Raw genomic sequence first — 21,094 nt, forward strand, 5'->3', positions numbered from 1 at the left:
TAAGAGCCTTTTGTTTCTTACTCGATTATCAAAACGGCATGTTTTTCACCCGATTCCAGCCTAAAAACACAACAGAAAACAGTGACGAGTAGTATTTCACCTTAGAATGAGAACAACAAGAAGTTTTACTACGAATATAGCGCCCCCTCGTACGCTATTCTATTAGCTACGATGTTGTAGATCTACCGATTAAGAAATTATAGTTTTCTCTTTTATCGACTATTTTAAATATATAATGTTTCTATACATTATATGTATATATGTATTTCCAGAGATACTTTTACTGTATTATTATGCTCATAATTTAATTAATATACATATATATATATATGATTTATGCTATTTCTTGCATTTAAATGCTATGTACATCTTTTTTCTTGCAACTTCTCTGCGTTTCCTATTTTTCTTTCATATTTATGTTGTTGAAATTTATATTTCATCTTCTGATATTTTACAAGATTTGTATCTTCATATAATATCTCATGACACTTTTTGATTATTAAACAATTTTTAGTAAATCATATCATAAAAATAATTGTAATTAATACTTCTCTATTACTACATATTATGATTTAATTAATATTTCCTCGTATGGTATTATACTTAATGCTATTAATATATTATAGAAGATTAATATATCGTAAAATAAATTGAGCAACTTTACTCTCTAATAAGAGCGCTTCTTCACTGTTTTGTATAATGAAAAATAATAATAATATTATACCGGCATAATATTCAATAATAATCGACTCACTATATTTTATTTATCTATGGTTTCGATTAAGCATGCGCGTATAATGTGTACAATATCTTTTTGTGTTGATCACGTTGGTTAATGTCTAGATCATAGATCTTATGTTACTTGATGCTAAATGATGTTTATAGTTACATATAATTACAATTTAATCAATATGTAATAATTCATATTAAAGTTAGAAACTTAATTTTTTAGTTGAAAAATCTAAATGATGTAGTAAAATAAAAAGTCTGCATTATAAACACAAATAGTTTACTTCAACTTAAATTTTTGAATTGTATTAGTTTATGCAAAATTATTTTAAAGCTATATTTCAATATTAGAGTATATGTGCTATACTTTTAATATAATTAATACTATAATTTAAATAATGTAATTTGTATTGAATATGGATAAATATATATAAAGCAATAACAATGAATAACCAGTGGAAAAAATATCTGTTTTGGTTTGCTCAAGAACACATTGATTTTCGTACAGCTGTAAGTAATTTTTTATTTAATTTAATTTTTACCTGTTTATTCTATAAAACTTTTACACTTCATCTTTTTAGGAAATGCAATCTATTCTTGGTATGTTTGGTGTAAATATTTATACTCGTTCTGAATTAAACATACATGTAAGAAAATACATTTATTTTGTTAACTATAATATAATATAATATTTAATACATTTGTCTATGCAATAAATGATTTTTTTATAGCCTTATTGGATAGTTAATTTACCTTCAGAAACTCTGGCACATGAAATTGCAAGCAGAGCAGTCTGCGTGCGATTTTGTTTAGAGTTGTGGGCTAATAGTAAACAAGTTGAAAATTTGCATAACAAGTTAAAAACTTATCCAATTTCAGAAATTAATAAATATGCTGGTCCACACAAATCTTTTAAAGTAATAGTTGAAACATTTTGTAAACATTTTTCTCAAGGTGAAAAAGTAAATAAAATTGATGTAAGTACATAACTTATAAATTTGTAAACTGAAATTATGTAAAATTTTGATATTAATCTAACTTTGTAATAAATAGTCTTTCAGTTATTTACCATTACAAGGACCAGTAAGACTAAATAATCCAGATACAACATTATGTTATATAGAATTTTATGGATTAGATCCTAATAACATCCCTAAAGAACCATATGAATTATTTTTTGGTAGATGGGTATGCATAATTATATTATACAGTTACATCAATTTATTACATATATATTACATTTTATAATGAAATTTTAGATTACAAGTGGACAGAGAGATTTAATTCGAAAGTTATCGCTGAAAACCAGAAAATTTATTGGTAATACGTCTATGGATCCTCAACTGTCATTAATAATGGCTAATCAAGCTCAAGTTCAAAAGGGAGACATTGTGCTTGATCCATTTGTTGGTACTGGATCTTTATTAGTTGCTGCTTCTCATTTTGGAGGATATACATTGGGAACAGATATAGATTTTTTAATGCTGCATGGGCGTACAAGGCCTAGTAGGATATCACAAAAGGTAAAAAATTTATTTGCTTATACTGAATGATGTTATTAAATAATTATTAAAATAATGGCCAGATTAGGGAAAAAGATGAAAATATTGCTACAAATATGAGTCAATATGGAAAAAGATCATACTATATTGATGTAGTTGTATCAGACTTTTCTTATCCTTTATGGCGTTCTGACATGTGTATAGATGCTATAATAACAGACCGTAAGTATCAGCTCTTTTCATTAACTTATAAGTCGTATTGTAAAAGCCTTCATCTCTTTATTAATTATAGCTCCTTATGGTATCAGAGAAGCAACAGAACGGATAGGTACAACTAAATTAAATCCAGTGATAGAAGAACATCAAGCTTCATCTCATATACCATCTAAAATTGGTTATGATTTACCTCAAATATACAAGGATTTATTGACTTTTGCAGCTCAACATCTTAAATTAAATGGTAGATTAGTATGTTGGTTTCCTTTATTTAGGTAAGTCATAGGTTATAAAAAGTTGTTTATCGATATTACAATATTTATTTTTATAGAATGAAGTATAAAATACTACTTTTATAGAGATCAATATTCAGAGGATCAGTTACCAACACATCCATGTTTGGAATTAATAGCTAATTCAGAACAAGTACTTAGTAATTATACTAGTCGGAGGTTATTGACTTATAAAAAGGTAAAAGATCCAAAGGTATGTGTCAAAATCTATATTATACAACTATTATATAACTACTAAAAAAAGGTTAAAAGTAATTTGATCAAAATTCTCAATTTTTTCTTTCAGGAATCAGATGAAATAATTTCTACCAATTTAATCGACTTCCGCGAACAATATTTTGCATTACGAAATGAAAGTAGAAGGGAAAAACGAATGAAGAAAGCTGTAGAAAAAGCAAAGAAAAGAGAACTTTGGGAACAGAATAATAAAGAAAATCCAAAAAGATGACTGTAATTATTTTACGTGTAACAAACATTTATTTTCCTTCAAATTCGTGTTTGAGAATATAAATTTTGTTAAACTGTTACTTTTTATGGCCATATGTGCATTTTAAAAAATAAAACAGGGCATGTGCGGGAAAGTATAATGTTCATAACAAGAAAAATTCTGAATTCATCAATAAAATGTCATTTTCTAACATTTTCTAGAGATTATGAAAAGAATAAGGAACTTTCTTCATTTAGTTCTATAATCTTTTTACTAAATGACCTTAAGAATTATTTAAATAAGGTAAATAATACTTTACTGTATTTTGGATAGTAAATATTTTAATATACATTCGCAAATTTACTTGACATACTAAAAAACTATTTATGTCAAAAGATTTGTATTAAATAATAAATTATATATGCGTGTAAATTGTAAGGAATGAACAGTACATTTACATACATTACAGCACATACATACATATAAATTTGTATACTTAAACTTCCAGTTGCAATTGACCTAATAATCCTTCAAGTGTTTTAATACTTTCATTTGACACTTTTGATCCATAATGCTTTTCAATTTGAATAGCTGCCCATTCACATAATTTTATTGCATCTTTCTTTTTAGAAGAGGGACATTTAGGTGATGCGGCAATATTATTGGTTGCCTAAAAATTTAAGCTTATAGTAAGAGTTTAGCACTACATGTTTTTTTTCTAATTTTAATTCTTACCAACAGTAAACCATACAAAGCTCTGATATTGTTTGGATTTAATCTTACAGCTTGACAAAAGTATGCTTTTGCTAATTCCATGTTTTCAAATCCACCCTAATAATAAGTAAAATATTTACTATTTCAGTGAAAGTTCTGAGGCTTCAGGTATTGTTACATAAAAAATATTTATTACCTGGGAATATTTTATTTCTGCATATCTCTGATAAATTAAATGACTATGTGGATTATGTAATATAAGTTCTTCCATACAAAATGCAGCTTTAGAATATTCTTGCTCTTGTAAATATAGATCACATAATTCATGCCATGCCTCTTGATCACTCATAAATCTATAATACATGAAGGATATAAAATCTATGATTAATATAATAAGATAAAAACTTAAAACATCAAAAAAATTTCAACTAAACACTAACTTTTTTAAATATTCTGTAAGCTCCTTAATAGCTTCTGATATCCGACCTTTTGCTTTTAATATAGCTATACGTCTTTTTCTTGGTGCTGCATTTGTTTCATCTCTTTTTATAATAGAATCCAAAACTTCTAATGCTTCATCATACCTACAAATATTTAGCTTCTTTTATATGGCATAGAAATATACGACAAATAATCATTATTTCATAAATTGTTACATTTCCAAAGCTTCCAGATGCATAGCATGATATTTATGGACTCTTAAACTGCTAGGAAATTCTCTTTTCAATATTTTAATGCAATATTCTGCTAAAGAACGACGATCACAATCCAATGCGGCTGTGCAGACTTGTTCCAAAACCAGATATTCTATTTAAAAGTTACAAATTATTGTAGAAAGTTAACACCATTTTAAAAATATCTTATAAAAAATTACTTCATCTTACTCTCATTGCCAAGTTGATCAATTTTTCCCATTAATTTAGACTCCCACAGATCAACTACATCTTTACTTCGCCGTTCACTATCCTCTCTCCATGTCCTGAACATGTCTCGTACTTCTACATATATAAAAAACATAACAATAAAAGTTTAATAATTACATTGAAATATTAATAAATTAAAATTCGAAACTTATAGATAATTAAACTATGTTCTTTATTAACTTACCTTTCCATGATAAATTATCATACTGATCAGCCATAGTTGAAGTCTTAAAAAAAATAATGTCATAAATAATATATAATAGATTTGTGCATAGAGTGTATTAAATAATATTCTATACATGAAGCAACTATAATTATGTACAAACATAAAAGAAGATATAAAGTTAATTAATCAAATACTAAAAAAATTACAACTTTACATAATTCTGAATATTTTTATGGTAACAACCATTCCTTAATATCATAAATTTCATACAAGTATACATAATATTATAATATATAAATACATATGTATGAATTTGTAAATACATTGCTTATTATAACCTATTTATTATAACCTAAATAAGTAAAAGATTAGATACCAAAGAATATATGTTAAATATATATAAATAACACAGAAAGAAATATTAACACAAGTTAAACAAGATATAAAAACAAATATGTACTTATATGTTAACAGTTATTAATTGCAATACACTTGGAGCAAATTTATTATTACAGTGTAATAATTCGTGCAGTAGAATCTCAGAATATAAAGCATTATAGGTATTTCAAACTTACGTAGAAGTAATTGCAGTAATAAAAACAAGTTTATAATAAAGTATTGACTGAAATCAATGTACACGTAGCCTTAAATTAAATCGATCATGTACATATATTACACAGGTCGATCAAGAATCAAAAAGTAATTCAAGGCTATATATGCAAAATTATTCAGTAAGATATTTGAAGTACGTCATTTTCTTAAATTATAAAATAAGTGAAAAGTATAAAAAATAATATATAGTTTACAACATATTACAAAAATACATACATTTTTATTATCATTATTGTTTCTAGTTTTTACTATTATATTATCATATTAAAGTATTGACATTAAATTGATATAGCAAATAATTGGAAATATTGTTTTTTACACAAATACAAATAATATTAGAAAAACACAAAATGCTGTGTTTAATATATTAATTATGTTTATTCTTTCTGAAATGTAAAATTATCAACAGATTAACAAATTATGTTTTTCAATAGAAATTTAATGATTAATGTTATGTACATATTTGATAAAGAAAATAATTTTAAATTTGTCAAAACTATATTTTATTTAGTTTTTAAGTATTCTGATTACATTTCATTACTTTTTTCTCACAGCTGATTTGATAACATGTACTTCAAGAATACCACATTTTGACATTCATGTGTCGATTAAGTTCATTTTATTTGCAGAAAATTTTCTACTAATGGTTATTCTAAAAGGCATATATATATATGAATAAGAAGAAAGTAATTTCATTCGAATGTATAAGATCAATTTTTTAACTCTGCAAATAAGATCGGTATCAGTTTAATTCGTATAGTTCTATACGATAAAATAGGGAACGTGTCAGAGACGCTTGGACGCCATGATGGTAGGTGGAACCTGTTATCATTTATCCACCGATCTGCTTTCCCAGCGAATCCTAATACTGTGCAGTTTAAGCTTTACTTTATTGTAAATATTTAGTATACAGTTCTTAATTAAAAAAAATGTTTCAGGACGGCATATGCGATGCTGCTGACATTTTAAATAATGTTCCTCCTAAAAAGGTATTTACATTAGTTTCCTGTTATTTCTTTTTTTATTATGTAAAATAACATTGAGTAGAAAATTAATGTTTTTTCATGTGTGAAACTACCGTTTATATTTGATAATTTAATTGTTCTAATTTTGGCAATTTTTATTTACAGACAATTCATACTGACAATGTAGATCTTTCTGATAAGTCATTACAGGTGGATATTTCAGATGCTCTTAGTGAAAAGGATAAAGTAAAATTCACTGTACATACAACAACTACATTACCAGAATTTCAAAAACCAGATAACTTAGTTGTAAGGCAACATGAAGAATTTGTATGGTTACATGACCGATTCGAGGAGAATGAAGAATATGCTGGTTATATTGTATGTTTATTTACTTTTTGACCTATATTAAATATATAACTACAATTTTAAACAATGAACAGAAAAAATATGCATCTTTAGATTCCTCCTTGTCCACCACGACCAGATTTTGATGCATCTCGTGAAAAGTTACAAAAACTTGGAGAGGGTGAGGGTAACATGACACGTGAGGAATTTAATAAAATGAAACAGGAATTGGAGGCGTAAGTTATATATACAAATATTAAAATATATTTCAATCATAATGACCCAAAACTATAAATTTATATACTGATATTTTTACAGTGAATACTTGGCAACGTTTAAAAAAACTGTTGCTATGCATGAGATGTTTTTGACTAGATTAGCACATCATCCAGTTTTTCGCAATGATCATAATTTAAGAGTGTTTTTGGAATATGATCAAGATCTTTGTGTGAGAGGTAAAATTTATGTTAATTCCTTAAGGAAGATTCTGCATTTTCTTATTGTCTGTAATATGAATAAAAGGTATAAATCTTTTATTTTTCTAGGGAAAAATAAAATGGAAATGTTTGGTGGTTTGGTAAAATCATTTTCCACTACTACAGATGAATATTACTTGTCTGCAACAGTAAAAGATGTAAACGATTTCTTTGATCAAGAAATGTCGTTTTTACAAACCTATCATCATAATTTAAAAGAAGCAACAGCTCGTGCAGATCGGCAAACTGCTAAACATAAAGATGTAGCAGATTCATATATTAAAATTTCTACAAATCTTTTGCAATTAGCTACAACTGATAATGGTAAATTGGAAAGATTTTTAACAAAAATAGCAGAGATGTTTGAGAAATTAAGGGTAAGATTTTTCAATTTAACTAATTTAATTTATTTCTTCATATTATTTACATTTGTAATGTTACAATGTAATAGAAAGTAGAGGGACGGGTAGCATCTGATGAAGATTTAAAATTATCAGACACTCTACGTTACTACATGAGGGATACAGCTGCAGCTAAACGGCTTTTGTTTAGAAGATTGAAAGCTCTACATGCGTACGAATCTGCAAACCGTGCTCTAGAGAAAGCTCGTGCCAAAAACAAAGATGTTCATGCTGTAAGTATATTACTTGAGACATTTCTATTATTGTAGTATTTATAACAAACGGATTACTTCAATTACTAAATATAGTATATATATGTATATGTATGTGTATGTATTGTATATATTGTATATCTAACTAAAGATTTCATCTTTTTGCTCATCAAGGCAGTGGAGGTTGCTGAGGTGTGTTTTTCTCCATTTGTATGTTTGCCGCCTTGTAGTGTATAATTCTAATATCATTTTTTGTTTTAAAGGATATATACTTTTTACCTTATAAATCGTATTACTTTTATAAACAATATATACGAACATTTTCGCAGAATTAATATAGTTACTATGTGTTGGAGAAAAAGGAAGAGATTGAAATTAGTGTGAATATATTTTAGATTATTATTTAATTAAACATGCATGAAATAAATTTGCATGAACATTTTTTTCTTGCATTGACATTACATATCTAGTCTCGAATAAAAAGTAAAAATATTATAAAATATTACAATAAAACAAATAATAAAAAATTAATTTTGGAAGGTCATATTTTATTAATAAAATTGTGGAAAATACACGTTATTTTAAAATAATATAATTATTCGAAATATTGCATGTGCTTTTTGTCAAGCATAATTGTTAAAAAAGAATTACGAAAGTTCTTAAAATTGGTAGTATTATGTACTTTTGTGGAATTTATAATTATCCTTGGATGTTGTTGATTTAGGCAGAACAAGCCCAAACAGAAGCCTGTGAAAAATTTGAGCAAATGTCAGAAAAGGGAAAAGAAGGTAAAGAATGATGCTTATATTATGATGCTTTATTTTATGTAATAAACAATCACAATGATTTAAATAATGTATTAATTTCCGTTATAGAATTAGTGGATTTCAAAACGAGGAGGGTAACTGCTTTTAGAAAGAATCTTATTGAATTAACTGAACTTGAAATAAAACATGCAAAAGTAAGAATGCTTTTATTCTGTCTTAATATATAGTTGCTCATTGTTTAAAAATTCTATTTTTGTTTGTAGGCACACGCGGAATTGCTCAAAAAATGTTTAACTGTTTTACGAGAAGAGTGATCCAATTTTATAACTCTCATTACGAAGATTACTGCGTAATCTATACGAAGATAATCTATTTAAAATTATAGCAATGTAATGGTATTGTAAAATATATATTTTTTGTTATCTAGATTTATATTATCTAAAAAAAAAAATCGTATTATTAATTACAAAAGAGCTCCATATGACATTAATTTGTATTATGTGTTGTTTAATATTTCTAAATTATAAAAAATTATGTATACGTTATAATCGTCACTTAAAAAGCAATTATTTTTTTCTTATATCGTTTTTTTTCAGTTTCATATAGAATAATGTAATCAAGATATTGGTTCTTGTCAAGTTCTTTTACAGATTTATATTGATCTAATATAAGCTATAAGATTTCTTTCCATTCTATATAGTAGTGTATTTTAATGGAACAGGAAGTAAGTGATGATTAGGAAATGGTCATAAGGAAATAAGAGATTCGTGATATGAAAATAAGATAACTTAGCACTACGTGTGTATTTAAAACAAAATGCTTGCAAGAAATTGAACATTTTATAAAACTCATAAAATATATTTAATATAAAACAAATATTAAACAAATACTGGAATATGTATATACAAAATATTGAAAAACTAAATATTATAGAAAACACTATAATGCAACTTATTGCAATTATATTGGTGTTATATATATTTTGGTTTTATTATTAATTATTAAGAATATTAATTAATATATACAAATACTAAAAAAATCATGTTTTTATTTAAAGAATCTTTTATTTCCAAAATTTATTACATTTTATGATACGTCCTGTATACAACGATTCTATGTATGCAAGCATGTGCATATAATTAATAACTCGTTTGAAAAGAAATTCGGAACTTAAAAAAAAGTAGCGATTGTTCATTTATTTAAATGCTATAAAGTGAATTTTCTAGCAGTAATACAAATGTTATTTTAAGTGATCTTATTTTTCAATATTTTTTAAGTTAATCAAAAGATAAATATAAATTAGCATATGCAGTGAATATTTAAGATTTTTATATGTAGATTAACATGTTGCATACTGTTAAATCAATTTACAATATTTTGTTTATTCAATAAAATTACATAAATATAATGAGTAATGGGATAAGAGTAAAGGGACCTTAAAATTAGATAATTATATGTGATCTGATTATGCGTTTAATAATAGAATTATCGAAGTTTGCCAAAGATAAAAATTGAAAGAAAATAAAAATATTAAAAAAAACTAAAGCAAATATGTAGGCAATGATTTATGTTTTTATTGATTTGAAATATTTTCGTTGCTCTTATATACGATTGCAAACATTTACTGAGAGAATCATTAAATGGAATTTATTACTTAAGTTTTTAAGAATTAATTTGAAGTATCGCCATAGTGATCTACATATCATTCTAATTTAGTGTTAAAATAAATCATATATCCTAAAATTTGTAGAACAATTAGATTATTGACCACTTTCAAATTTGTTTATCATGCAATAATGATTTTCATCTCGGGTTACCATACATACATCATAAGACAGATTTTACAAACACTTTGTTAAAATAATCACGTATTTTAATATATCCACTTTTTATATTTCATTAAAAAAAAAAAAAAAAAAAAAAAAAAAAAACTAATAACGATCCATGTCTAACAAATATTTTACAGAATGTATTTATTGTTATACATCAAATGTTTATGAGATAGTAATATTGAATTTTACTGAAAAGATTTGCATCAACGAATGATAGATGAATCTACGCTTTTTATTAGATTTTTTACTTTTTTATGATACAATGTTCGTTAATTTTAAATTTAATTTTAATTTTAACAGAAAAATTTATTTGTTAGCGATGATTACTAAATAAAAGAAAGTCGAACTTAAAAATAGTTAAAAATTATTGATTTGATACTGCTCTGCTTTTGATTTCGTATTTCTAATGGAATTCTGAAAACTCAAATTTCTAGTTCATATCATGTGATGTATGAAAATTAAGAATTATGTATACTGTATATATAAGTATACTCCAATGTTCAATTTTGTAATAAATCTAAAAATACTTTTTGAAATGCTCAGTTTTTATTCAATATATCTGTTTCCAGCACAATTTTTTTAATCTTTTTTGTGTACTCTTAAGATTTTCTTTAATTTAAAAAATTTTTTAACAACCATATATTTTAACTTTTTCCATCCAACATGATTATTATATCTCTATTTGCGCTGTTTTGATGTTACTATCTTTTTTTTTTAATTTTATTGACAGATTGTATTCTTTATCACTTTGTTAATATTGTTAGAGTTAATGAAAGAAACTTTCATCTTGTTATTGTTGTTCAATTTAACTGAATACTTTTGATTCGTAGTATATTGCCGATATAATTATACTTTTTGCTTTCAATATATCTGCCTTTAATTATACTGATCGATTCAAATAAAAATGCCTAATCAAATATCTTACGACTGGCTAAAATATTAAGTTGCTCGAATATTTCGATGACAGATTTGTTCTACTATTATTATGTGTTTAAAAAGACGTTTTATATTTTATTACAATTGTGCCACTTCGACATAAATAATACAAAAAGGTATTTCATTTAATATTACCATAGGAAGTTACTTATTCATCTTTCGTTGTACTACACGTTTTTTTCACCGTCGTTTTTTCATCGAAAGTTGAAAAGTATTATGACGAAGAGCTTTCTGAATTATTGTTGCTATTTTTAAATTGTCGAACATTCACGTGCTGCTATGTGAGATATTTTTTATTTTATGATATTTCAATAATAAAAAAAAATATAATAAGAGAGGCAAAGAAATTAGTAAAAAAAAAAAAAAAAAAGAAACAAAGGATAACATTGCGTGATATAATATGGAATACTTATTCGAATACAAAACCTTATACGATTGAACTTTTCTTCGAATATTCTCTTCATTTCTCTACAACGCAAGTTTAATTAATTTCTTCGAATACTGAACTCAAGTAATGTACCACGAATATGAGAAAATACGTGTGTCTTTGGATAAAGAAGAAATCATGAGCTCACCTTTTCTTCTCCAGAAGGATAATACAAATGTTCTTAACCAGAAATGTCCTGGTGTTCCCTTGAAGTGGAAGAGAAAGGGTTCCAAATGGGATGCAAGTGTTCTTAACCAGTAATGTCCTGGCGTTCCCCTGAGGTGGAAGAAATAGGGTTCCAAATGGGATGCAGGGATAATGGTACAATTTAAACACAGAATCTCTACCCGTTATATTTTATCAATCCATTCCCGACAACCTAGAAAGGACAATTAAAGTTCGATCAATGTCGTTGAATCGTTCTCTTTCATTTTTCTTTTTCTGCGAGTGTCTTGAATCAAGACAGAGGCGATCGTCGTGAATTGAATTGGTTGAAGGGATCCGGGATCTTAAGAGAAAGTTAAGAACTCCTGCGCCAATGAACGCCGCAGAATACATCGGCTAAGGATTCTGCAACTTTATTCAGGTTCGTTGAGATCTCTCTTGAACGAACTCGTCTTCGGTGTTTCGCCAGACCACAAGGAAAGTCATTGAATATCGACGGATCTTTCTTTTTCTTTGGTGTTTTTCGTTTGGCGATGAACGTCAAAGGGAAGTAAAGCCGTCAGGAAAACGTGCACCGTCTTCCATATTGATTTACGAATGAACTGAACGGTGCCTCCGTGAAAGAGAAACGCTTTCCTATAAGTTTATTGATCGGCTTTACTTTGGTTTGACACGATCGAATGAAACCGTTTCGTACGCTTTTCCCTATGGTTTTAGCGTCGTCGCGAGGAAATTTCTTCTTTCTGAATGATTCTGATAGTTTGGAGACGGTTTACCACAGTTGCTTATTGCCATATACTCGTATTCGATAATTAATTATAAGAAAATTAGTAGGTATTGGCTTATGTATTCGATACGTATCATCTCTCATGCGTACGTTGTACCCTTGAGATGCAGGTCAATTTTGATGATAAAGTTATTAATCGACGATCAATTTCCTCTTTTATCTAATTATTCTTTTCACATTCGATGATCTTCTTACGTTTCATAATATATTTATATATTTATATTTATATATATATATTTATATATTATATATACGTATATGTTCCGCTTGTACACGTAAACCTTTCTTTGATCGTGAACCATCTACAAACGAGCTGTATCTGTTTTATAATTAGGACGACGTAGTTGGTCTTTTATAATAATCAGACTTATATTACACGCATGCAATCACGCACGCACGAACACGCACGTGTAGACTTCGGTAATTTATTACGGAACTAAAAGATATTGTCATCGAGACCTTAACGAAGACAATTGCTACGGTGGTTCAGTGATACACTTCTATATTTCTTTCATTTTCTTCTCATATTCTATTTCTTTCGTCTCTCTTTCCCTTCTCCCTCCTCCAAGATTTCTATCGTTCCGGTTTATGAAAATTCGACAGAGCATAATACAGAGACACTAAAGAGGCGATATTTTATATTGTGGATTTTATTAAAATTCAGTTTCAACGGATTTGCGGATAATTGTTCGAAATAAAAGGACACAAAGATTCGTAAGAAGGCGGGCGAACGTTAAGCAACGTACGAAATTTCCTTTTCTTTTTTTCTCTTTTCATTCACCATGTGTTTGTATGTATGTGTGTATACGTGTGTCGGTGTTTCGAGTTACGCAAACGCCTATCTTAATTTAAAAAAAAAAAAAAACAAAGGAACGAATCGAATGACATTCAATTACCGATAACGTGTCGATTTCCTTCCATTTTCATACAACAAACTTAATTTATAAAAACATTATACGAAGTTGTATACAGTGTGACGCTGAAGTACACAGAGATTTTCTATGGCAGATACACTATCGATGTTTTGAGATGTACACGCAGGACGCGTAAAATTGCGATCGAATTGTTTTCGAGTATTAAAGTCTTATCGTTTATTATCCTACTGATCTTATGTCTCTATTAAACTTGTTGCTTACTTCGAAAGAGATCAAGATAATATTTTTTTCGCTCTCTCTTTCTCTCGCACTTGTATTGTATTTCGTTTATTCTCTAGAAGATTCAGACAAAACTGTATCGAAGAATGTCCTCAAAGACTTATCGTTCCTTCGATTATTCATTTTCTTCGTTTTTTCTTTTTTTTTTGTTAACGCATACAATATCGTTTCTCTTGTTTAGTTTAGCCTAGCTTCATAAATCGTGATCCGAGTTATTAAATAGTTACGATCGACTAGCTTCTGAGGTCTCTCTTATACTTCAATATTGCGTGAACGATGTGTTCGAAGTTGAATGGGATTTTTTGAAATCATAAAAGATGAAATGGAAAAGTTTCTCGGGGAAAGGCATCGTTCTGCAAATAATTTTTACCACGATGGATACACAATGTGAAAGCAAGGAAGCGAATGAATGAATCGATCGAATCGAGAGTTCGTGTGTCCTGGCTTCTTTTATTATGCTTTCTTCCCTTAGTCCCCGTTCATCCTCTACGTTTCTTTATTCAATCGATAGCGGTGTCACGCGATACGCACGCGATCCTGCTCACGTGAATCGTTTACTTGGAATAAGAAAACTTCGTTATATATATATATATATGTATTATATATTCAGAGTTTCTAACTAGTACGCAGATTTGTTTCGAACAGTTGTAAAATCGAAATTTATGAAACGTTTCAGCCCGAAGGTCTTGCTACGTCAAACAATATGGCAGTTTCTCGCTTGCCCTGGATTTTATCAAACATCTCCTGTTACATTTCTAGATATAATACTTGTCGTTTGATCCCTGTTTTTAACCTTTCGTCCGCATTTAAGCTTTTCCATTTACGCGACTTTCTATTTCTTTCCCTCGTCTTTTCCTTTTCTTCTCTCTCTCTTAGTTGGGGTTTTATCTTTTCAGAACAATGGCAAGGATTTAGTTTTTCACGATATGTAACGTCGTTCTGTGCTGCTTAAAAATCATTGTCAAATGCAGACGAAATGTTGGTAAGTGTACAACAGTTTCTACTAGGAAGTCGAAAGTTAGTGATAAATCGTGTAAAAAAATCTGTCGAGGTTTTTTTTTCTTTTTATCCTTCGCAATACTTTTCTTTTTATCCAAGGCTTATTTTAGAACGAAGAATAATTAAAAGTATATAGTATTTTGTACAATTATTCGTGTAGCAGCACCTTAGGATGAGTTGGCATGGAATACTGAATTTTGGCAGTTGCGTTTCAAAATCAAAACGGAAATAGAAACGACGTCGATATGTTGGAAATACCGTATTCATACATTTTACATTCACTGTTTTAAACTCTATATTATTTATCTCGGTTGTTACACTTAGGAATATAACATTATATTCGATCTCGATCGTTCATAAAAATCTCGAGTAAATTTTTGAAAAATAACACAAATTATTCGTAAACGATGAAATTTCTTCAATATTTGTCCTGGTAATAACACGTATACGTAGCAACGATATTAATCACAAAGAAGAACGCAAGAAGTACACACATGGAGTATCGATCTCGCGATTACAGGTTGCATGTACGAACTACAAAAGGTAGGCTAGATTCGCGTCGGATAAAGTGGAATTGAAACGTCCTGAGAGGTGATTAATTACAAGAACGTAGAACGAGAATCGAACCGGAAGGGCCGGAGGTTGTTAAAAGGTATGTAAAGCCCCGCAAATTCGTTGCGACACTCGGTAACACCGTCAATCTCAAACTTTAATTCACCGACCGCCTTTTGATTAATTCGTGTCTGTTGCCGTAATATCTCATTGTCGTTCGTTCAACGAAAGCGGCGCAAAACTTTGTAGAAAACTGCCACGACGTAGAACTGTTGCTCACGACCATCAAACGGATCTATTGTAATTTTTTTAAGAGGATAAACCCGGTACATAAACCTAACTTGACGCGACCCATGGATCCATATTGCTTTCGAGAAATATCATGACTAATTGATTTTCGTTCCTTTCTTCTTTTTTTTTTTTTTACCGAGAAACGATGTGTGCCGCCGGTTTCGAAAAGACTTCGATGGTAAAGTACGCCGTACAAACAATGAAATCTGTAAAACAGTTTATCGCTATATAAAAACTGACACGATCACAGATTTTTGTCTTTTTTTTTGTTTTCAAATGTAGTTTAATAACGAATATCTCACGCTGAAAACAAGATTATGATAAACAAGGATAGAGCGTGTTACGAACGTCAACGATATAATACTATATTTTATAATACGTACTTAAATTTATTGCACTTGATTCGTTCCTTGGAGGATTAACTAAGACAGTGCTTCTGTTCGATACGTATCTCGCGTGACTTTGCATCACGCGTTTCGTTCATCCGTCACGGAGAATTTGACTTTCCGGAACGTTGTCCTCTCACAGTGGGAGGAAGAATTTGCGTTATTTAAAATTATTTTATACTTCTGCAGAAGGTGACAGACGCAACCAGAAGTTAGGGAATGGACAGGAAGAGAGATAAAAGAGAAAGAGAAAGAGAGAGAAATCGCGATTACTCGCGAGTATTTTTATAATTTCGGCCATGTGTTGGTGAACACGTGGATACTTAGAACGATCTACCATGAAAATCTCGTATGTCGAAATGATTCAGCCGGCGGCAACCTCGGCGTTGAAACGGAAAAGAAAAAAATTACCATGAAGAAAAACATGATAAGACTTAACGATTGTTCGATCGCGGCTAATTGAACGTAGTAAAGAAGAAGAAGAAGAAAAGAAAGAGTAAAAGGAAAAAGAAGAAGAAGAAGAAGAAAAGAAACAAAGATGACAATGATGATATATGGAAATAGAGATAACAAGACAAAGGATTAGGAAGGATGAACAAAGAGAGAAATAAAAGATCGCGTGGTACGACGATGTCTTCAGCTTTTAAAAGGGAAAGAAGGAAAGTGTGAATAGAGGGTTAAAATCGCAGAATAGTGGCCTATCTATCACAAACGGAAGTAACGATATAATAATTATGGACATATCGAAGAGAAACGCTTATCGCGTTAAAACGATCTCTATCGCAATGGTGACAATTAGTACTAGCAATTCACAGAAATTTTTCTCGGCGGCCGACGTCTTGCGGCGCTGTATCGCAGCCATTTTGTCACCTGAAACGTTTAAGGTAACGCAATTAGTGAGAGCATTTGTTTAGAGAGTCGTATTACAATACATCTTCTCTTTAAGAATGAATCGAAATGAAATTTCATTGAAAAAGAAAATTAATTTTACTGCAGATAGCTTGCGCAAGAGAAGTTTTATAACGAAAAGGGAAATTAATTATTTTGTTTTTACAGAGAAAAAATATTTTTATTGTTTTAAAAATTATACCTTCTGTGACAAAGACATAGATGGATGCCGGCTTGGTATTCGAGGCGCTGCACGTATAATTGCCTGTGTCCGATTCCACCGCATGGTGAATCGTCAGTCGACTTTGAGTCGAGCTGGAATCGGTTTGTACGGTTACGGTGCTGCCCCGCGTAGTATCGTAATTTATCATTCGATTATTGTGATACCAGAAAACATATTGCGGCGGTGTTGGACTCTGAAATGGCGAAAATAAATCTTTACTATAGAACGTTCATCAAAGCATTATTTTCCCTTGTACGCATTTCTTGAATTTTTGACGTTCAACGATATACGGCCGACGTACGAACATTTCCTGTCAAATATATTTTATGAACACGCTGATTTAACTATTTTTCGAATAAATGTGCGTATATGCAATTATAAATAGCGTCATTTGTTACGTTATTATTAGAATTTCCTTAATTTGTCGCTTTTATAACGAAATGTGTGAACCTCTGTATAGCCAGATATTTTTCTATATCGTTCTATAAGTTCAAATAATAATATTTATTAATATTAATAATTAATATTAATAATAATAATGATATTTATTAATATTAATAATATTTATTATTTCGTAGTAATATTTATCTATGAAAATTATTTTTTCTTGGGGGCTCTGCCCCACTCGATTGAGCTGTGTAATACCGTTAGCGAAACTTTATGTCACAAACGATCAGGTATCACCATTAATAAGTACCATTGTACGATATTAAGTTTGATAATAAAATAAATGAAATTTTACAAGTCGATTTTGCAAATTATAAGTTCCCTGACCGATCTGAAAAAATTATCAGATTATAACATTGTAAAGAAGAAACCTGTAATTTACAACTTGCGATTTACTTTACAACTTTAGTTCTTTCATTATAAAGATTGTTAGTCAAACGATCGTTAAATACTAAGAGTAACGTAATTACGTTATTTAATAATAATAGTTGTTGTATACTGACAATGTGCTATATGAGAAAGCGTCATGAAACGAATAAAATAGTTTCCATGAATATTTCTGAACTTTACAAAAAGATTTTACTAAAAAGATGATGACAAATCTCCAGCGAACTGTATTTTATATTCCTTCAGTTTTGCGACAATCGAAATGTCATTTTAATGCGTTCTGGAGCGTTTCGTATCGATTCCCGATACCGAGGACCAACAAAAATCTGGTCGTCACCTAGCGTAATTAAGTCTAGCCGAGATAATTGCCAAAACGATCGATGGATGCCGATGCAGCAACATGCAGTTTAGTATTACTTTTTTCCTGGACGCGAATGGGACACGTTTTTCGGCTTTCGTTCTTTCCTCGAAAAGAATAAAAAAGGAGAAACATCGCGTCGGTGTTGCGCGAAACATTTCCGATGCGCGTCTGGTGCCTGAATCGTGAGACATTTACCCCTGTGAAGTGCACGAAGTGAAATAGGACGTCGAAGCCAGCCACTTGTAGCGAATTTCGTGGAACGTGAGTAGACGTCCTTTCCAGTGACTCGATCCCGGCCGCAGCTCGCACGAGAAACGCAAATGGTTTCCCGATTCGACGATTTCGTCGAGACGTTTCAAATCGTTTCGAATTGTTTCGAACGTTCGTCAACCATGTTGACGATGTCTCGACATTATTTCTGCCGAGTTCACATGCACGAGATTATCTTAAGACGATATATAATGTACTTATGAATACCGTATCTTCTTATAGGGTGCTTCCCTTGGAAGCCATATTGCTCTCTAGTTAATACCATCAATTTCGCACGGAAGAATTTCTTAGATGCATTTGCTCGGTATCGCCATAGACACAGGGAAGCGAGCTAAGCTATGGTTACATATAGTAGATGCGTATTCCGACAAATGAAACAAGAACGAACGAAGAACCATGTAACTGCTTCTATGAGAATCTATAGGATGTTTCAGTAATCGTAATACAATCGGTTGGAAAGTGATTATATGGGAAAAAATAAGTCCAAGACATAGAACAAGAATTTTTTATGCGACGCCTCATTTTCGAGATCGCGCTTGGAAATTTGTTGAAGATTAATATACACGTGTTATTGGATTACGATAATTGCAACGGAGATTAATATTATTCGAACAAACTTCGTTCCTTTTGACGAGTAGAAGTTACATAATTATGTATATCCAATTTACATGACTAGTGTCACTGTCTATCACGCCACCGAGTTAAATAGCCTATTTTGAAATGTAGGTCGCTTATAAATTGTTTACAACCAAATTTGGTGAATTACAAGGCAAATTACTCAACTTGAGTCGAATATCCTTCCAACTATCATCCAAATACCTTCAAATAGTTCTGTTTTATTCTATCTGATTGCGCTGAAGTATTTGTCACGACAGTTTGTCTACATGTATCCATTGTAGTGTAGTCTTAAGACATCGACTCTGCCCTGTTTCCTTTTAGACTCACGATTTTAAGATTTAAGACGCACGATTTTCTGTCTTTCTGAGGCCCGTTATACATACGCATGCATGCAGATGCGAGGGGGGTAAAAAACGGCGCACTTTATTTTCGTTTCCCGATAGTGTCGAGTTTGCAGCGGCTGCCGGCAATGCCGCTTTAATGCACTTCCACTCTTGTATTCGTGACTAAGCTGTGCCTATTTCACTAGAGGTTTTTCCGCTCTACGCCGGTATGAAGGTACATTCAATGTTCCCACGAACTGCAAGCTGTACGTTTCTATGTACCTTCGTTAAGCGGATGGACTGCACACGGCGTGGCTTTATTCATGGTCGTTCCCTATATCAGCGACACGATTATTTTCACGTATCAATGGTACCTGATATAACATTTTCCCGACAGACGTGTATTTTATTACATACGATAAAATTCGTGTTTCCATTACAGTGATGTTGGAAGGCTAGTACGATGAAAGAAATGTGCAGATGGCTGGTGCCAGGTATTTGTACGAAAAGTTGAATAAAACCGCATTAATCATTTCAAGACGTTGAAAAATGGAAATATTTATTGCGATGGAATGAATAAAACGCGATTAAAATGGGTTCTCACCTTTTCTATTATGCATACGAGGTTTATAATGGATCCTACGTCCACGTGATGTTCACCGCTTCCTAATATAAATGCTTCTGGTATAACTATGTTTAGATTGACAAAGTGTGATAGTATCCCTGTACTCCTCGCGACCTGTGAAGAGAAATAAACGACGCTATATTACAATCAATACATAAGAACATAAAGAAAATTTTTGGGTATGTATACCGATATTCGTTTTCATATAAGACTCTCGAATCTATAGTAGAATAGCCTGCATTAAGTGTTTCGCACTTTACGTTTATAAAAGGCACATTCATTTCAGTCTAATAATTTGTTCCTAACGATCTAAGGCTGACCTAAGTTATTTTGTATCATTTTTTAGCAATTTTCCTTGAGCTTAATGAAGGAGGAAAGGATAGAAAAGGAAAAGAAGAGAAAGAGGAGGAGAAGCGTTTAAAATTTGAAATGACTTGTTTAAAACAAAGTTGTTCTCGAGAAACTAATCGACGTAGACTCTTGTCTAGCTCTAGTACCATTCTACTTAAAATAGTTTATATCTTGTATATTTATTATCTACAAGTATTTGAACACTTGACAAAATTCAATCAAACATCAGTTACATTTGAAAGAACGTTTCTTTACTGTTGATTGTTTAGCTCTTGTCATAGCTCCTTGTCTTGTTTTGGAATTAAGTACTGTTCTACTAAA

The 21,094-nt window shown here is 30.1% G+C and overlaps 4 protein-coding genes across 16 annotated transcripts in view; 2 read left to right on the forward strand and 2 right to left on the reverse strand.

The window, feature by feature from the left end:
- The first annotated feature begins 818 nt into the window (after positions 1–818).
- LOC126919870 (tRNA (guanine(10)-N2)-methyltransferase homolog) lies at positions 819–3,601 on the forward strand. 2 transcript variants are annotated; one of them, XR_007711804.1, is made up of 9 exons: positions 819–1,239; positions 1,311–1,376; positions 1,461–1,706; positions 1,783–1,917; positions 1,989–2,252; positions 2,315–2,453; positions 2,524–2,722; positions 2,779–2,933; positions 3,027–3,122. XR_007711804.1 is itself a non-coding variant. In XM_050729521.1 (9 exons), the coding sequence occupies exons 1-9, from the start codon at positions 1,174–1,176 to the stop codon at positions 3,186–3,188; spliced, it is 1,404 nt and encodes a 467-aa protein (XP_050585478.1). In that variant the 5' UTR covers positions 822–1,173; the 3' UTR covers positions 3,189–3,601. The 2 variants fall into 2 exon arrangements, 1 of the variants encoding a protein (XP_050585478.1); XM_050729521.1 differs by having other exon boundaries at positions 822–1,239; positions 2,807–2,933; positions 3,027–3,601.
- On the reverse strand, positions 3,596–6,273 carry LOC126919881 (ER membrane protein complex subunit 2-like). Of its 5 annotated transcripts, none has more exons than XM_050729552.1 (8): positions 6,124–6,273; positions 4,989–5,031; positions 4,766–4,879; positions 4,538–4,688; positions 4,322–4,465; positions 4,078–4,234; positions 3,903–3,998; positions 3,596–3,837 (listed from the first exon to the last, which is right to left on the reverse strand). In XM_050729552.1, the coding sequence occupies exons 2-8, from the start codon at positions 5,020–5,022 to the stop codon at positions 3,664–3,666; spliced, it is 870 nt and encodes a 289-aa protein (XP_050585509.1). In that variant the 5' UTR covers positions 5,023–5,031; positions 6,124–6,273; the 3' UTR covers positions 3,596–3,663. The 5 variants fall into 5 exon arrangements, with proteins under 5 accessions (XP_050585509.1, XP_050585507.1, XP_050585511.1 ...); XM_050729550.1 differs by lacking the exon at positions 6,124–6,273 and adding an exon at positions 5,546–5,693; XM_050729554.1 differs by lacking the exon at positions 6,124–6,273 and adding an exon at positions 5,546–5,693 and having other exon boundaries at positions 3,596–3,850.
- Positions 6,247–11,897, forward strand: LOC126919873 (sorting nexin-6). Of its 3 annotated transcripts, XM_050729528.1 has the most exons (11): positions 6,247–6,393; positions 6,521–6,571; positions 6,713–6,928; positions 7,010–7,131; positions 7,214–7,350; positions 7,441–7,748; positions 7,823–8,005; positions 8,159–8,176; positions 8,709–8,772; positions 8,860–8,945; positions 9,015–11,897. In XM_050729528.1, the coding sequence occupies exons 1-11, from the start codon at positions 6,388–6,390 to the stop codon at positions 9,063–9,065; spliced, it is 1,242 nt and encodes a 413-aa protein (XP_050585485.1). In that variant the 5' UTR covers positions 6,247–6,387; the 3' UTR covers positions 9,066–11,897. The 3 variants fall into 3 exon arrangements, with proteins under 3 accessions (XP_050585485.1, XP_050585484.1, XP_050585487.1); XM_050729527.1 differs by lacking the exon at positions 6,247–6,393 and having other exon boundaries at positions 6,401–6,571; XM_050729530.1 differs by lacking the exons at positions 6,247–6,393; positions 8,159–8,176 and having other exon boundaries at positions 6,401–6,571.
- A 1,633-nt stretch (positions 11,898–13,530) lies between these two features.
- Positions 13,531–21,094, reverse strand: part of LOC126919880 (hemicentin-1) — a 111,983-nt gene continuing 104,419 nt past the window's right edge. For 5 of the 6 annotated variants that reach the window (XM_050729546.1, XM_050729547.1, XM_050729549.1 and 2 more), the window contains 3 exons: positions 20,402–20,536; positions 17,371–17,584; positions 13,531–17,150 (listed from right to left, as the gene is read on the reverse strand). In XM_050729546.1, the coding sequence (XP_050585503.1) occupies positions 17,038–17,150; positions 17,371–17,584; positions 20,402–20,536 (462 nt within the window). In that variant the 3' untranslated portion in view covers positions 13,531–17,037. The remainder of the gene's footprint in view (positions 17,151–17,370; positions 17,585–20,401; positions 20,537–21,094) is intronic. The other variant, XR_007711805.1, reaches the window with a different exon arrangement.

This window comes from Bombus affinis, chromosome 8 (assembly GCF_024516045.1).
Source record: "Bombus affinis isolate iyBomAffi1 chromosome 8, iyBomAffi1.2, whole genome shotgun sequence".
NCBI lineage: Eukaryota > Metazoa > Arthropoda > Insecta > Hymenoptera > Apidae > Bombus > Bombus affinis.

Coding starts and splice junctions, on each gene's coding strand:
- LOC126919873 (XM_050729527.1), top strand. CDS start 6,512: ATGTTTCAGGACGGCATATGCGATGCTGCTGACATTTTAAATAATGTT. Junction 7,132..7,213: donor ATGAAACAGGAATTGGAGGC/GTAAGTTATATA, acceptor ATATTTTTACAG/TGAATACTTGGCAACGTTTA. Junction 8,946..9,014: donor TTGAAATAAAACATGCAAAA/GTAAGAATGCTT, acceptor TTTTGTTTGTAG/GCACACGCGGAATTGCTCAA.
- LOC126919881 (XM_050729552.1), bottom strand. CDS start 5,022: ATGGCTGATCAGTATGATAATTTATCATGGAAAG. Junction 4,880..4,988: donor TGATAATTTATCATGGAAAG/GTAAGTTAATAA, acceptor TTATATATGTAG/AAGTACGAGACATGTTCAGG. Junction 3,999..4,077: donor CAGAAATAAAATATTCCCAG/GTAATAAATATT, acceptor ACTTATTATTAG/GGTGGATTTGAAAACATGGA.
- LOC126919870 (XM_050729521.1), top strand. CDS start 1,174: ATGAATAACCAGTGGAAAAAATATCTGTTTTGGTTTGCTCAAGAACAC. Junction 1,918..1,988: donor AATTATTTTTTGGTAGATGG/GTATGCATAATT, acceptor ATGAAATTTTAG/ATTACAAGTGGACAGAGAGA. Junction 2,934..3,026: donor AAAAGGTAAAAGATCCAAAG/GTATGTGTCAAA, acceptor TTTTTCTTTCAG/GAATCAGATGAAATAATTTC.